The sequence below is a fragment of the Anomaloglossus baeobatrachus genome, chromosome 2 (assembly GCF_048569485.1).
Source record: "Anomaloglossus baeobatrachus isolate aAnoBae1 chromosome 2, aAnoBae1.hap1, whole genome shotgun sequence".
Lineage (NCBI taxonomy): Eukaryota > Metazoa > Chordata > Amphibia > Anura > Aromobatidae > Anomaloglossus > Anomaloglossus baeobatrachus.
In genome coordinates this window covers 716,521,829-716,539,543 of record NC_134354.1, presented here as the reverse complement: position 1 = coordinate 716,539,543, position 17,715 = coordinate 716,521,829, and the positions used below count along the sequence as shown (strand labels likewise).

General features: G+C 42.9%; 2 protein-coding genes across 5 annotated transcripts in view; one reads left to right on the top strand and one right to left on the bottom strand.

Moving 5' to 3' along the window:
• Positions 1-17,715, top strand: part of NBEA (neurobeachin) — a 1,081,445-nt gene that overhangs the window by 749,786 nt on the left and 313,944 nt on the right. For all 4 annotated transcript variants that reach the window (XM_075337333.1, XM_075337330.1, XM_075337331.1 and 1 more), the window contains one exon: positions 7,146-7,282. In XM_075337333.1, coding sequence (XP_075193448.1) covers positions 7,146-7,282 — 137 coding nt within the window. The remainder of the gene's footprint in view (positions 1-7,145; positions 7,283-17,715) is intronic.
• On the bottom strand, positions 9,640-12,092 carry MAB21L1 (mab-21 like 1). The gene has a single exon (XM_075337328.1). The coding sequence runs from the start codon at positions 11,790-11,792 to the stop codon at positions 10,713-10,715; it is 1,080 nt and encodes a 359-aa protein (XP_075193443.1). The 5' UTR covers positions 11,793-12,092; the 3' UTR covers positions 9,640-10,712.

The window sequence follows — 17,715 nt, the reverse complement described above, 5'->3', positions numbered from 1 at the left end:
AAAAAAAAAACCAAAAACTAACAAACAGACCAAACACTGACAAATATCGGCCATTTTTTTATTATTATTTTTCTTTTGCTTACCGGGAAAATCACAGATCTCTGAATGAGACTTTAGGGTCAATGGAATATCCAAGGAGTAGAAAACCCAATAGTCTAAACACTGAATTTTCACAGTAGTTAAACAGAATGAGGACTTACAGGGTCGTCCTCGTGGCGGGATTTCCATCGCATCCCACCATTTTTATACATGCTGGGCTCAAAGGCAAAATGTTCACTTTATTAGGGCTCATTGAAGACATCTGATTTTTCCACGTATAAATGAAAACCAACTGATTTATTTTTTTATTTTTTTTTGGGGGGGGGAATATCAGACTTGATCAGAACGTGGTCGCAGTGCCATCAACTTTTCTCATATGTGAGGAGGATAAAAACCTAAAAATTTTCTCCACCTTTTCCATTCTGACTGCCTGAAAAATCGATTTCAGCCAAGTATGGTCTGATTTTTTTTTCACAGACCCATAGATTTACATTGATGATTTTGATCCAACCCTTGGATTAAAAACGGACGTCTTCATGAAAAATCACAGATGTGAATGGCCCCATAGTCTATCACATGTATTAGTGTGATCCGTGAAAACCACACAGATCGCGCTCATACTCAAAAATTGGACGTCTGAATAAAGCCTTAGAGTGTTTTCTATTTTATGTGATAATGACACAGAGTTTCTGTTAGGCCTCAGCGTTTCCAGTACGTGTGACGTTCGTTTTCATACATACCGGAGACACAGACGTATGCAGACCCATTAAAATTAATAAGTCTGCACATACGTGCATGTTTTCTCACTGACATATGTCCATGTGCAGTGTCTGACTGGATACCAGAGGAACTGCCGTAATACCAGTCCTGGCCGCAGTTACCTGAACTCTGGAGCTCTCACCTGAGCTCCGGAGTGCAGCCTGGACTGAGCCGCGGGTTTGCAGGACTGAACTGTGAGCGCCAACTGATTCCCCGGCTATCACAGTTCAGTCCATGACCGCTGCGGACAGGCCAGGCTGCACTCCGGAGCTCAGGTGAGAGCTCCGGAGTTCAATGCAGGTAACCGCAGCCAGGACTGGTATTACCAGCGGTAATACTAGTCCTGGCTGCGGTAACCTGCATTCAGCTGCGAACAGGCCGGGTTGCACTCCGGAGGTCAGTTGAGAGCTCTGGAGTTCAGTGCAGGTAACCGCGGCCAGGACTGGTATTACTGCAGTTCCTCCGATAGCCAGTCCGATGCTGTCCGTGGCACACACGTGTGTCTTTGTTTTCCGCACGGAAACATCCGTCTTTCTCCGCCAGTACGGGTGTCACACGAACCACACTGATGTGACACGTACCGAAGAAAACACGTCTTTGAAATAAAATGATTTTCTATACTCGCCTGTCTCTAGCGCTGCTGTCACTTGCTTCCTGGCCCGCTTATTATGCTCATGCATATTCACTGCACCACAGACCCGAAAGTAACAGCAGCATCGGGGACAAGTGAGTATTGAAGTTCATGCTGTCCGTGTGCTATCCGTGTGCTATACGTGTGTCACATGGATAGTACACTGAATACACACATGGACACACGTACGCACCTACACTATGGACCATGCAAAATGTGTGTTTTACACGGACGTGTGAAAAAGGCCTTATCTGAAGTGTGTAACCTACGGATCACCGCACCGCCATAATGCTGGCTGGATCTGCGGCCCGAGTGATGTTCCCTGAAATCTTACCAAAATCTCATTACCACTGGATTTTGGAGAATTAAAAATGCCTATTCCTTGTACAAAAGGGTTCAACATGACTACAAATGTGTCTCCCAAAATTGTAATTTGACCATGAGGCAAAATATATATATTTTTAAATGTAAAAGTAAAACGCTCCCTAGGACACAATGGTAATTAAGTGGCAACAAAGAAAATCTGCAGAAGCTTGATGATACCTTATGTAAACATTATATTATGGGCTGTGAGGAGAGCGGAGCGTCTCCCGGAGGGGATTGTGACATAATCCTCTCTCTATAGCTGGAGTGGATTAACTTCTCATTCTCAGAGGGGTTTGCATGCTCCTTTTGACTACGACAAGACGTCCTTCCCCTTCAGACATGCTTTGCTAGAGTCTTGTAATTTCTGGGAGAAGTTGTAATAGCCACGTCTTCTCCTCCACCTTGTCATGGCGTATACCGTAATACCAGTGTTGTATTATGAAATTAATAATCTGTCGACGTTCCTTCCGGAGTCTGCCCCTCTGGAGGTGTTAATGAGCGAGCCCAAAGCTTATATCATCACACATATCTGGTATACTTGTGTCTGGTCATATGCCAGATAACGTAATGATGGTGGGGGAAGGGCAGACATTTTCCCTTCCATAATCCCATTGACCACTGCATTCGGTGTCTCTCCAGCCTGAAACGTCTTCTTATTTACAGACCGTAGATTGGATTCAGGGGCTCATCAATACTTTTGATGTATTTTTATTTAAGGCTAGGTCTAGTGACGTCCAGATTTTTCGGCTACATACTAGTTTACGACCCTTGGAGCTGGCTATATGTAAGCCATGGGGTGAGTTCATGGTGTGGCGTGGTCACAGTGACGGTGTTAATGTGCCCGGGAGGGGTTAATGCAATAGCCGGCTTAGTGCAGGCTGCACCTGGCCATCTGTGCTGGAAATGTGCCGGAGAGGAGGGGTGGCGACTGCCTGCGCAGACATCTGACCGGCACCAGCTAAGCTGGATCACTGGCCCCTTCCCCTGCTTCTGGGACCATGGTATTTCCTTTTTTACCAGTAACAATACAGGGCATCCATGGTTGTAATGCTTTAAGTAATATTTGCCCGGCATGATGCCCATGTACCATCCCGGGTCAAAGATGGCGTGCTGTGGCCAAATATATTCCCGCGTCATGTAAACAGCACATTGTAGCTTTAGACATAGACAACATAGTCCTTGTGTCCCAGTGTCCTCCCATCTAAGATTATACTGAGGCTGCAAATCCATACATTACTGTCTATGGTTTGAGGATGCATCTTTTCAATTGGGATTCATTCACACTTCAAATTTTTGGATCCTATTTTCAGCAGTTTTTAGTCCATGTGACCATTTTTTGCCATCGGTTTGTCATCCACTTTTGTGATATGAAAAAAAAAAACCAATCTGATAAAGGTTTACAAGTTTGTTTTTTTCTGGACCTGCTCACTTGAAGGGGTGATTTTTGACCCAGAAATTGGATTGAAATCACATTTATTTATTTTTTTGCAGTTTTGTAAAAAGGTTTTGTAGACTACAATATAATAAATATTCAAACCTCAAAAAATCAGACTTGAAGAGGGCCTGATCTGTCACACTTGACCGCAACCGGCTATTATCGGCTCATTCCAGTCCTCACGACCCCTAACAGATCAGGTTTTCAGGCTTTTCTTAGATTTGGACAGGTTGTGGAATTATTATTAAAGCATCGGAAATTTCCACAGGTTTTATCACTTGTACAATACTAAGGAAATCCTGAAAACATGATCGGTCGGGGGCTGTGAGGGCTGAAGTTGGGGAACACTGGTCTAGTCCTACAGATAAAACCTCTACATCTGATGGCACTTCTGGTACTACACGGTGATATTACCATCTGTTCTTATTAGCAGTGTTACTACCGTAATAGTGGTAATGCCGTATTAGGTCACCCATCCACTGCCGGTCTTGTGTGACCGGTTTTGAGCTGTCCCTATGGAGCTGTGATCTTGGTCCTCCCAGGTCTCCTCAGGTGTTGAGTTTATTCCTCACAGGATCACAAGCGTTCAAGAGCTTGTGTTCTCACCTTACACATCCAGGCTGCTTCTTGTGCACCAGTGACTACAATGGCAACAAATAGGCCTCATTCACACACATGGGAGCGCCACCATCACTAAGGCCTCCTTCAGACTTCTATTTTTTATGTACATGTTTTGTTTGTGGTTTTCATGGATAGAACATATATCCATTATAATCTATAAGGCTGATCACAAATCCATGGTTTATTATGGACCACATGTCCTTAAAAATTACAGACGTCCATTTTTAATGGGTTAATTTTAAACCAAGATGTCATATAAGTTTGTGGGTCCATGAAAATCACAGACACAAACGGATGGCATCAGTCAGTCCATGATTGACATCAGAAAGAATAGAAAAAGCGTTGGAATTTATTCAACAATCAAAGTCACTAATGAAACTGATGGTAAAACGTGAATCACGGACCAAATACTGAGTGTAAACGTGACATACGGACCAAACACTGAGGGTAAAAAGTGAAAAACAGACCAAACACTGATGGTAAAAAGTGACATATGGACCAAACACTGATGGTAAAAAGTGAAACAGACCAAACACGGAGGGTAAAAAGTGAAAAACGGACCAAACACTGATGGTAAAAAGTGACATATGGACCAAACACTGATGGTAAAAAGTGACACACGGACGGACCAAACACGGAGGGTAAAAAGTGAAAAACGGACCAAACACTGATGGTAAAAAGTGACATATGGACCAAACACTGATGGTAAAAAGTGAAACACGGACCGAACACTGATGGTAAAAAGGGACACATGGACTGAAAACAGTGATGGTAAAAAGTGAAACACGGACCGAACACTGATGGTAAAAAGTGACACATGGACTGAAAACACTGATGGTAAAAAGTGACACACGGACCGAACACTGATAGCAAAAAGTGACACATGGACTGAACACTGATAGCAAAAAGTGACACACGGACCGAACACTGATGGTAAAACGTGACACACGGACCAAACACGGAGGGTAAAAAGTGACACACGGACCAAACACTGATTGTAAAATCTGACACACTGATGGTAAACAGTGACACACGGACCAAACACTGATAGCAAAAAGTGACACACGGACCGAACACTGATGGTAAAACGTGACACACGGACCAAACACGGAGGGTAAAAAGTGACACACGGACCGAACACTGATGGTAAAATGTGACACACGGACCAAACACGGAGGGTAAAAAGTGACACACGGACCAAACACTGATTGTAAAATCTGACACATGGACAAAACACTGATAAAAATCACTGATGACCCTTGAACTGTTTCGTTTTTTGTTTGTTTTTCCCCCCTTCTGGACATAAAAGAATCATTGACGTCTGAAAGATGCTTAAAATCCTCAAAAGTAAAATGGATGCATTTTTTTCCTTTCTTTTTCTGCAGTTCAGGGATATTACTATTTAGGCTTGGAAAACACTTCTTTTTGCCTTGTAAGAGCCTTAATTTTATCTGTTCTGCATCTCATTCCTACCAGCCTCACCAGTGCCTGCTGCTCAGCTTTCTTGTGTCTGTGCACCACATCACTGTCACCACTAGAGGCGCTGCCTTGGGTTGTTTGTTGCACGATAACTTTGTAAACAAGCCCAAATTACATGGGGGACAAAAATAAAGCGATATCCCAGGAGCCTCCACCAGCTTCCTGCACTCCTGTTCACACTTCTATTCAGTCAGATATTAGATGTATCTGCACAGTACAGGACACTGCTGGGGGGAGGGGAGGGGAGGGGACACATCCTCAGAGTTATGGGACTATGGCAAAATATTAAGCACATGGGGGTAAGGTTAATAATGAAGTCTCATGCACACTGATGTACAGATCTTTTATTTGGCTCCTATTATTTATTACTATTGGGCCTCCACATCTCCTCCTATATATTTTTTTTTAGGTTAAATCTCATTATTCTTCATTCCTGCCTTATTAATTCAGCCTTCCCTGCCAGAAGTAGAGGATAATACAATGCCTAGGCAGAGCATCACACATCAGCAAGGGCCTCCAGCCTGTAATATGGACCTGTAGGGACTGGGGCTGTTACTTTAAATAGAAACTGAAACTGTTCTCTGTGTGTAGGAAGTAGCCCCAGAAGTCCCCATCTAGGAACCTTCATGTTATCACACATGTAAAACCTTTCACTGGCAGTTTTTTATTTTACATTTTATTTTCCTCTATTGCAGCCAATGATAAGACATTTTCTTTGTTTTGTTGAGGGTAAAAAAAAAAACAAACAAAAAAACCTGCTATAAAATGTATAAATAATCCAGATAAGTTATAGAAAGTAATATATTCCCGAACATCATCAAACCAATACAAAAGTCTTAATTTAAAATATAAATAATCCACAATCCACATGGCCTTAATTTGTAGCGCTGAAGGTTGCAGGTTTAGGCTGTGTTCACACAGTGCGGGGTCAGACAGATGAGATCAGCGGTTTTCCTGTGGCCGTGTTCCTAGGAGCAGACGATGTGCAGAGCTCCGGTGTGTGATCTGCTCCAGTGATCATCATCATCATCATCATCATCATCATCAGACAATATTGATTACAGCCTGCACATTCGCCCCGGCCGATGGCTCCGATAGTTACTTTCTCTCGGTGAAGATCATATTTAGAATGTTTTCCTGTTCCACTTCCTCTATATTCCCACAGCCCAATATCTGCCCTGTGCAGACCCGGCGGCCCCCAATATCTGCCCTGTGCAGACCCGGCGGCCCCCAATATCTGCCCTGTGCAGACCCGGCGGCCCCCAATATCTGCCCTGTGCATACCCTGCGGTCCCCAATATCTGCCCCTGTGCAGACCCGGCGGCCCCCAATATCTGCCCTGTGCATACCCTGCGGTCCCCAATATCTGCCCCTGTGCATACCCTGCGGCCCCCAATATCTGCCCCTGTGCAGACCCGGCGGTCCCCAATATCTGCCCCTGTGCATACCCTGCGGCCCCCAATATCTGCCCCTGTGCAGACCCGGCGGCCCCCAATATCTGCCCTGTGCAGACCCGGCGGCCCCCAATATCTGCCCCTGTGCAGACCCGGCGGCCCCCAATATCTGCCCTGTGCAGACCCGGCGGCCCCCTGCAGCTGCTGATTGTTTCCTCATTTCCCAGTAACCTCAGAATGATAATAATGGGGGGCAGAAGGCAGACACTTTATCAGATCATCTTGTAGGTAATAAAGTGACACTTGTGCTGGGATCATAACTGATGTGAATAAAGAAAACAGAAATGTGGGGACAAAATAATTCGTGGAATATACGATTGCCCTTTAGCTGTGGGAAATCTGATGTCCGTCTGTGTTGCAGGTCCTGTGGTGCTGAGCACTCCTGCCCAGCTGATCGCACCCATTGTGGTGGCCAAGGGCACCCTGTCCATCACCACCACCGAGATCTACTTCGAGGTGGACGAAGAAGACCTCAGCTTTAAGAAGATCGACCCCAAAGTAAGTAACATATCTTATCCAGGAGGGAAGATACCGAAGTGTGTTCATGTATAGATAGATACAAAAAAATGTAAATCGATAGATAGATAAATAGAGGGATAGATAGATAATGGATAGATAGATAATGGATAGATAGATAGATGGATAAATGGATGGATAGATGGATGAATAGATGGATAGATAAGATATGAGACAGATAGAGACAGATAGAGATAGATAGAGATAGATAGGAGATAGATAGATAGATATTAGATTGATAGATATTATAGATAAATAGATATAAAAAATGTAGATCAATAAATATATATAGATATGAGATAGATTGATATTAGATAGATAGGAGATAAAAAGATATTAGATGAATAGATAGATATGATATATATAAAAAAATGTAGATAGATAAATATATAGAAATAGATAATGTGAGGCAGATAAATAGAAGATATGAGCGATAGTTATGAGATAGATATAAACAAATGTAGATACATAGAAATGGATAATATGAGGGAGATGGATATGAGATAGATAGACATAGATATAAAAAATGTAGATAGAGAAATAGATAATATGAGGCAGATAGATACAAAAATATAAATGGATAAAATAGAGGCAGACAGATAAACAGATAATAGATAGATATCAATAGATAGATTGATATGACACCTAAATAGATATGAGATAGCTAGAGAGATTAGCTAAACAGTAGATACAGATATATAAATGATATGGTAATTATAGAAAAATATTAGATAAATAATAGTTAAATTGATATCATATGAATATATGGAAAGAAACTATAGCTATATTATTGATAATAGATATATAGATAGATAATTGATGGATAAATAATAGCTAATAGATATATTAAATTATAAATTATAAAACGATATTAGATGAATAATAGTTAAATAGGTATTATATAAATATATAGAAAGATGAATGATAGATAAAAAGATGTTAGATAAATAGAAAGATATTAGCTAAATAATACATAATAATGATAGAAAGATATAAGATAAATATATAGACAGATAAATGATCGAGAGATAAAATCAGCACTTTTCATGCAAAATTAAGTGTAATGCCCCCGAGGTTGTCATCAGAGCCAATTGTATACAAATCCCCCGAAAAATTAGAAATGTTAAAGCAATTTTATTAATGAGGAATAGATATTGTAGAGATCGAAATATATGGAGTTATGATATAAATAAATATGACATGATAATTTAGTATGCGGAGGGATTGACTGTGACACGGGGCTGCCTTGGTTCTGTATCTTTGTATCATTTGTGAGCCCCGATGTGTAGATGTTCTGCAGGTTCCTATCCTCTTGTCTTGTGTCCTCCTCTCCTGCCTTTCTCACAGGGCTAAAAAGGAGCAGAAATTCCCTTCCCCAGATTTGATCTTGTACATTTTGTATTTACCCGGAGGTGACAAGAAATCTAATAACCCAAAACCATTTATTGATCTTAAGAACCGGTAATATTTTAACAAAAAGCTAAATGTGGCCCCCTCATTATTAGATCTTCGGAGTGACATTTATCTGGGGGAAATTTTAGTAGAAATATAATTAGGTTTTGGGAACTGAAAATATTCCATCTATGTTCTTAGTCATCTTCTAACATTATTCATTGTATTTCTAATTGCCCTAATAATAGATTTGTTTTTATTCTTTGTAATTTAATTAAATATTTGTCGGAGGATTATCTGAATTTCTGTAAATATTACATGAACTGTAAATAGAAGGAAAAAAATACAGAAAATCATAAATCCGTAGGAAAAAAAAAAGCAAAAATATGTGTAGAAATAAAGTCTGCAAAGAAATAGAAATGGTGTAAAGAAATAATATAAATGAGGAAATTAAAGTGGTAAATAAAAATATGTGTAGAAATAAACTCTGCAAAGAAAGAGAAATGGTGTAAAGAAATAATATAAAGAAACTGAGGAAATTAAAGTAGTAAATAAAAATATGAACAGCATAATTTCGAAAAAAAAATAATAATGTAATGATAAATTTAAGTCTAAAGATACAATTTGTATGTAAAAAAAATAAATATAATATTTTTGTGGAAAGTATAAAAATGGAAAATAAAAAAAAAATCAGTTTAGTTTTTTTAAGAAAATGGGAAAGATACATTTATAGAAAAAAATGTTTTGTAGAGTTTTTAATTCCTAATGTTTTAAACACAGACCTGAGAATTGGTTTCTTTCCATTCTACACGTGTTGAGATTCTCGATTTTTTGCCTCCAGAAGTGTAATCTAGATCAGGGCACTGAAGTCTCCTTCATCCACAGAACATTCTCTTTTATTTTGTTGTTTTGTAAACAAATATTAATGACAACCCGCAGCAAAAAAATTAATAATAATTTTACGTAATTTATTAATTGCAATTAAATTAAAATCCGCAACAGTTTTAAAATCTCGATCACAGAAGTCATTTCCAGTGTATCTCAAGTGCATTTTCAAATATATAGAATAATTCCAAGCGCCATCGTATAAGCAAAAAAAAAAAAATCAAATTTAATTTGAATATTTTTCTTTTTTTTAAATAACATTTCAAGTATAATGACGGAATGTCAGAGGCCTAGAACAGAGCAAATGTAAACTTCAGAGTTCTGACTCTTCCCAATACAAAAAGAAAGCTACCTTCTCACGGTATCTTCAGAGCAGACAATACAAAGTCCCGGAGGATCCAAGCACAGAACCACGACAGCCACAACCTCACAGACAGTCACAAGATGCGGGACAAGGACTACAACTCCCAGCATGGAGCATCGCTAGGAACATTGTCCTTCTAGAATGAAGAACAGCAGATCTCTGGGGAAGGGGCCATCACAGGGAGCTCCTCGGGAATCCCGGGGGCCTCTGAGGCTGTGCAGGGGTAGAAGTGGGGGAGCAGTGTCCTGGTGCCGGGCATGGGCACACAGCTGTACCCTGGCAGATCCTGGGCATGGGCACACAGCTGTACCCTGGCAGATCCTGGGCATGGGCACACAGCCGGCAAATCCTGGGCATGGGAAAGCAGCCGGCATATCCTCGGCATGGACACACAGCTTGGCACAGTGTAGGGCATGATAATAGAGCCGGCACCCTAGCATATCCCGGGAATGGTCACACAGCCGGCAGCCTGGCATAATAGAGCCGGCACCCTAGCATATCCCTGGAAAGGTCACACAGCCGGCACCCTGGCAGTGTGTAGGGCATGGTCACACAGCCGGCACCCTGGCAGTGTGTAGGGCATGGTCACACAGCCGGCACCCTGGCAGTGTGTAGGGCATGGTCACACAGCCGGCACCCTGGCAGTGTGTAGGGCTTGGTCACACAGCCGGCACCCTGGCAGTGTGTAGGGCTTGGTCACACAGCCGGCACCCTGGCATGGTCACACAGCCGGCATGTCCCGGGCACGGAGTCTTAGGCGCCCCGGGGGGCTCAGAGCTTCTCCAGGCTCTTGGGGTTGGTGAGGATCTCCCGGGCTAGCCTCCAGGTCTGTTTGGCCGCATTCTCCAGGGAGGAGTGGGGTTTGCCCTGGAACAGGTCCAGGTTGGGCAGGAAGTAGTGCGGGCAGCGCCGGCACTGCAGGCAGGAGATGAGCTGCAGCAGGATGCCGTTCAGCCGGTCCCCCAGGCAGGCCTCGTCCCAGTCCGACTCCCGGGGATGCTTCTCGCACTCGTAGGACACCAGGGTCTTCATGTGGTAGTTGTTGAGCGGCTGTCCGGGCAGCTCCAGGTGCCGGTCCCGCAGGGTCTTCAGCACGGACAGACACTTCTTCCTGCAGCCGCCGAGCTGCAGCCGGTTCTCCGCCTCTGCAAACTGCAGCACCCAGGCGTCGCTCTCCGCGGAGCTCTGCTTGCCGGCCAGGGTATGGCACTCCTTGGACAGCAGGTTGAAGCCCTCCGCCTTCACCTCCGCCACCCTGTTGGGGCCGGGCCAGGGGATGTGGGGCAGGGGCCAGTGCGCAGCGCTGCGGGGCCAGATGCCGGTGCACTTGAAGGCCGGCGTGATCTGCACCACGTATCGGTCCCGGATCCGCAGCTTCACCTCGCTGGTGTCCGCCACCATCTTCACCACGTCCCGGTAGCTGCACTTGTCCACGGCCTGGGCCACCAGGGTCTGGAAGCGGGAGCGGATCTTGCGGGCGGACAGGTACCCGGAGGCCGTGATGAACTCCACCCACAGGGACATGCTCCGCTTGCGGCCATCGCTCAGCTTCAGCACCGCGCAGCCGGGCAGGGAGCCGTCATCCACAAAGTTGAAGACCCCCATCTGGTTGAGATAGAGGACCACCTCGAACTCCGTGGGGGAGATGACCTCCAGCCCCTCGTAGCGGTTGTCCATCTCGTTGAGGGAGCTGATGAAGCGCGGCTCCTGCACCTCCACCTCCTTCAGGACGTCGGACACCACCTTGCACACCTCGCGGATGGTCTTGGCGATGGCCGCCTTCCTGGCCTGGCACTTCTCGTTGTAGTACTTGTTCAGGTGGTACACCAGCTTGGCCTGGGCGGCGATCATGTTGGGGCAGAGATCCGGATTGTACACCGGAGTCTCGCAGTAAGCCGAGGGATCCAAGGCGGCAGCCGGGGCGGGAGCCAACTTTAGGGAAGGAAGGAGTCCGGGGCGAGGAACAGCGCTCAGTGCTCAGGAGGGCTGGGGGTCTGCATGGAAGGTGGTGGGCGACAGGGTGCAGCCCCTCCTCCAGAGGCCAGGGCAGGGGCAGTGTGCGGAGAGCTTTATATACAGCCTGTGCCCCGGCCCTCAGCTGTGCCACTGTATACAGTGTGGATGCTGTATACTACAGCCCGACTGTGGGAATTATTATAAAGGGAGGGCCCGGCAGCCGGCCAATGACATCAGGCGAGTCTCCTCCTCCATCTGGAAGCCCGAGCATCACCCCCTCCAAACCGGTGTGTGAGAGCTGGCACCCAGCAGCGGGGCAGTGCCACCCAGCACCAGGGCAATGCCACCCAGCACCAGGGCATCACCCCCTCCAAACCGGAGTGTGAGAGCTGCCACCCAGCACCGGGGCAGTGCCACCCAGCACCAGGGCATCTCCCCCTCCAAACCTGAGTGTGAGAGCTGTCACCCAGCACCGGGGCAGTGCCAGCCAGCACCGGGGCATCACCCCCTCCAAACCTGAGTGTGAGAGCTGCCACCCAGCACCGGGGCAGTGCCACCCAGCACCAGGGCATCACCCCCTCCAAACCTGAGTGTGAGGGCTGGCATGTGATGGGCATCAGACTGTGCTGTGGGTGCAGGGGCTGAAGCCATGTGCGGTGGTTAGGATACAGGGCTGGAGGCTCCGGAGAGCGCGATTAATGTAACACAAAGTAACAGTGAACCACAAAGTGGAATGAAACAGTGTAACACAATGCTACAATGCTGTGTGACCGCAGCGACCGATCACAGCCGATCTGATCTGTACACCCCCCCCTCCCCCTCCCAAATACAGATAATGGGGATAAAATACACAGAAAAAAATGTGCAATAAATTATAGGAAAAGGAGGGAGGGCAAATCTAGATCATTAATATTCGGGTCATTAAGATGGGGATGAATGGAGATTCTACCTATACTCACCCCGATATTTCATGTTCTTTTTATTAGGAACATGATATAGAATTTTTCGTTAAACAAAATAAAACGTGTCCAGAGCCCTGAAATGTGAATATAGAATAGATGTTGGGTTCAATATTGTCCGCAGTGTGACCGGTGCTGTGCAGCCTGAACACAGATACAAGACATTCTATCTATACACAAGCATAGAATTGAATATTATTTCTATACTCTATATTTATATACACAGTAGAATACATACAGATATAATGTGTATAATATACATACACCAACCACACAAACAACACGCACATATACATGCATAGTAATATAATTTTATATGGGGTCGATATATACTATAAAACGTGTGTGGGGAGTGTACATATGTGTGTGTATATGTATATGTGTATATATATATATATATATATATATATATATATATATATATATATATATATATATATATATATATATATATAAAATGTGTGTGTGTGTGTGTGTGTATATATATATGTCTCTCTCTCTCACACACACGCATAAATAAATATCCCCCGTATATGTGTGTGGGGGGAGGATTTGTGTGTGTGTGTAATAGATGCATAGATAGATATATCTATCTACTGTATCTATGCACAGTGTGTGTGTGTGTATATATATGCTCAACACACACACACACACACACTGTATGAATGCACACAGATGGCCGGTGTGTATCTATGATATGGGCTGTACATTGCCGGTGTGTAGATGTATGGGCTGTACAGTGCCGGTGTGTAGATATGATATGGGCTGTACAGTGCCGGTGTGTAGATATATGGGCTGTACAGTGCCGGTGTGTATATATGATATGGGCTGTACAGTGCCGGTGTGTAGATATGATATGGGCTGTACAGTGCCGGTGTGTAGATATGATATGGGCTGTACAGTGCCGTTGTGTGGATATATGGGCTGTACAGTGCCGGTGTGTAGATATGATATGGGCTGTACAGTGCCGGTGTGTAGATATGATATGGGCTGTACAGTGCCGGTGTGTAGATATATGGGCTGTACAGTGCCGGTGTGTGTATATATGATATGGGCTGTACAGTGCCGGTGTGTAGATATGATATGGGCTGTACAGTGCCGTTGTGTGGATATGATATGGGCTGTACAGTGCCGGTGTGTAGATATGATATGGGCTGTACAGTGCCGGTGTGAATATATGTTATGGGCTGTACAGTGCCGGTGTGTGGATATGATATGGGCTGTACAGTGCCGGTGTGTGGATATGATATGGGCTGTACAGTGCCGGTGTGTAGATATGATATGGGCTGTACAGTGCCGGTGTGTAGATATGATATGGGCTGTACAGTGCCGGTGTGTAGATATGATATGGGCTGTACAGTGCCGGTGTGTAGATATGATATGGGCTGTACAGTGCCGGTGTGTAGATATGATATGGGCTGTACAGTGCCGGTGTGTGTAGATATGATATGGGCTGTACAGTGCCGGTGTGTAGATATGATATGGGCTGTACAGTGCCGGTGTGTAGATATGATATGGGCTGTACAGTGCCGGTGTGTGTATATATGATATGGGCTGTACAGTGCCGGTGTGTAGATATGATATGGGCTGTACAGTGCCGGTGTGTAGATATGATATGGGCTGTACAGTGCCGGTGTGTGTATATATGATATGGGCTGTACAGTGCCGGTGTGTAGATATGATATGGGCTGTACAGTGCCGGTGTGTAGATATGATATGGGCTGTACAGTGCCGGTGTGTAGATATGATATGGGCTGTACAGTGCCGGTGTGTAGAGATGATATGGGCTGTACAGTGCCGGTGTGTAGATATGATATGGGCTGTACAGTGCCGGTGTGTAGAGATGATATGGGCTGTACAGTGCCGGTGTGTAGATATGATATGGGCTGTACAGTGCCGGTGTGTAGATATGATATGGGCTGTACAGTGCCGGTGTGTGTAGATATGATATGGGCTGTACAGTGCCGGTGTGTAGATATGATATGGGCTGTACAGTGCCGGTGTGTGTAGATATGATATGGGCTGTACAGTGCCAGTGTGTAGATATGATATGGGCTGTACAGTGCCAGTGTGTAGATATGATATGGGCTGTACAGTGCCAGTGTGTATATATGATATGGGCTGTACAGTGCCGGTGTGTGTAGATATGATATGGGCTGTACAGTGCCGGTGTGTAGATATGATATGGGCTGTACAGTGCCGGTGTGTGTAGATATGATATGGGCTGTACAGTGCCGGTGTGTAGATATGATATGGGCTGTACAGTGCCGGTGTGTGTAGATATGATATGGGCTGTACAGTGCCGGTGTGTAGATATGATATGGGCTGTACAGTGCCGGTGTATCGGGCGGGCTGTGGAGCTGCGCGGCCTCTGCTGCTCCTGACTTGCTGGACCCGGCCACATCCCGCTCACGCTGCGCCGTCTCCTAGCAACAGCAGCGGCTCTTAGCCGCCTCATGTGATGATGCTAGCACCTACTATACTGGCGTGTGTTCGCCTCGGTGCTGTATACCTGGAGCTGTGACGTCACACTCCGGCGTGCTCCTGTGCACAGTCTGTGCTGCTCTGCTGCTGCCCTCTGTGTTTATACAAGCCATATAGAAAAAGCTTCAAGCAAAATATGGAGGTGTGGCTTATAGCAGCCAATGAGAGCAGGACTCCCTTGTGCTCCGCGTTGTACCAATGACAGCCGACTTCTGATTGGTCGGTGGCCCCGCTCACACCAGCACAGATCACAGCGCCCCCTCCCGCTGCTGCTGCAGAATTGGTTTTCTTAACAGTTTTATTGTAATGATAGATTTGTAGAGTTTTAATAATTACAGGTATTGATATTGGGTTTTTTCTATTTGGAAAACACAATTGGTCTGTTACACATATTCTAGTTATATGAATCTTGTGTTGTTGATGAGGTGCACTGATTACAGTCACGTTATACAGTGACAGAAATATACACTGCCATTAACTCTCAATTATTCTAATATGCAAATGCCAAAATCACAGCTTTTATTTCTGTTATCAGTAGGAGTGTTAATCACAAAATATTACTAGAATTATGTGTATATATAATCTGTGTATAATGTGTGTGCGTGTGTTTGTGTGTGTAATGTATATGTTTATATGTGTGTGTATATAATGTATGTGTATATAATGTGTGTGTGTGTATAATGTGTGTCTGTGTGTGTATGTATGTGTGTAATGTATATGTTTATATAATGTGTGTATGTGTGTGTATATATATATATATATATATATATATATATACAGTATATAGTTATATATAATATATTTATATGTATAATATATATATATATATATATATATTTATATGTATAATATATATATATATATATATATATATATATATTTATATGTATAATATATATATATATATATATATATATTTATATGTATAATATATATATATATATATATATATATATATATATATATATATAAAATATATATATAAAATATATATGTGTGTATGCAGCACGTTGGCTCAGTGGTTAGCACTGCAGTCTTGCAGCACTGGGGTCCTGGGTTCGAATCCCATCTAGGACAACATCTGCAAGAAGTTTGTATGTTCTCCCTGTGTTTGCGTGAGCTTCTCTCACACACCAAAAGTATATTGATAGGGAATTTGGATTGTGAGCTCCAATGGGGACAGTGTAGCTAATGTATATAAAGTACTATGGAATTAATAGTGCTATATAAGTGAATATTACTTATATAATGTATGTGTATAATGTGTATATATATATATATATATATATATATATATGTATGTGTGTGTGTGTGCATGTATAGATACTGTATGTGTGTGTGCGTATATTATGATTATTATCATTGCGCCATTTATTCCATGGCACTTTACATGGGGAAAGCTGTACGTATAGTAGGGACAAGTACATTAATCATAAAGAAAACAAGGCACATGCTTGTACAGTATATATAATGTATGTATACATATACGTGTGTATGTGTGTGTATGTATATATATATATATATATATAATCTGTGTGTGTGTATATATATATTATAATGTGCGTGTCTATATATATATCTGTGTGTGTGTGTGTGTGTGTGTGTATATATATATATATATATATATATATATATATATATATATATATATATATATATATATATATATATATATAATATATATATTATAATGTGCGTGTCTATATATATATATATATATATAATATATATATATATATATATATATATATATATATATATATATATATATATATATATATATATATATATATATATATATATATATATATATATGTGTGTGTGTGTATATATCCCCTTCTCCCCCTGATGTTGGAGTTCTCACGTGATTTTGTCTCAGTGAAAAGTTCCCTGCAAAATTTGAAATCTGTAATTCAACTGCCTGGAGCCAATTTTGCTTGGTTGCCTAGCAACTCCTCCATTATAGCTCCGCAAATGTCATATGAAGTCATTTTATGAAATAGAAAACAAATGGGAAGAAATGGCTCCCAGGCCATTTTTTTTTTTGCATATTGTATTTGTATGAAGGACACTTTCATTGTGCATCATACAATACAGGAGGCTGAAATAAACTGATGGTTAGCTTAGTATAAAAATCATGGCTAGAAAAATGTTTTGTTTTTTTTTTTTGTTATCCTTACAGATAGCAATTTGTGTGTATTTGTGTGTTTTTGTATATATTATATACAAAGTTGCACTAATAGTTCACTATTGGTGTAAGACAAAGCACGTTATCCCCTCTTCCCTTCTGCATGGCGGCTTCAGAACTAGAATAATTAACATTTTGTGCTCATAACGTGGTAAAAAGCCGCCCTGCCATAGCAGAAAAGGAAACA

Excerpts from the sequence above, each read along its gene's own strand:
- MAB21L1 (XM_075337328.1), bottom strand. The coding sequence starts at position 11,792 with ATGATCGCCGCCCAGGCCAAGCTGGTGTACCACCTGAACAAGTACTAC.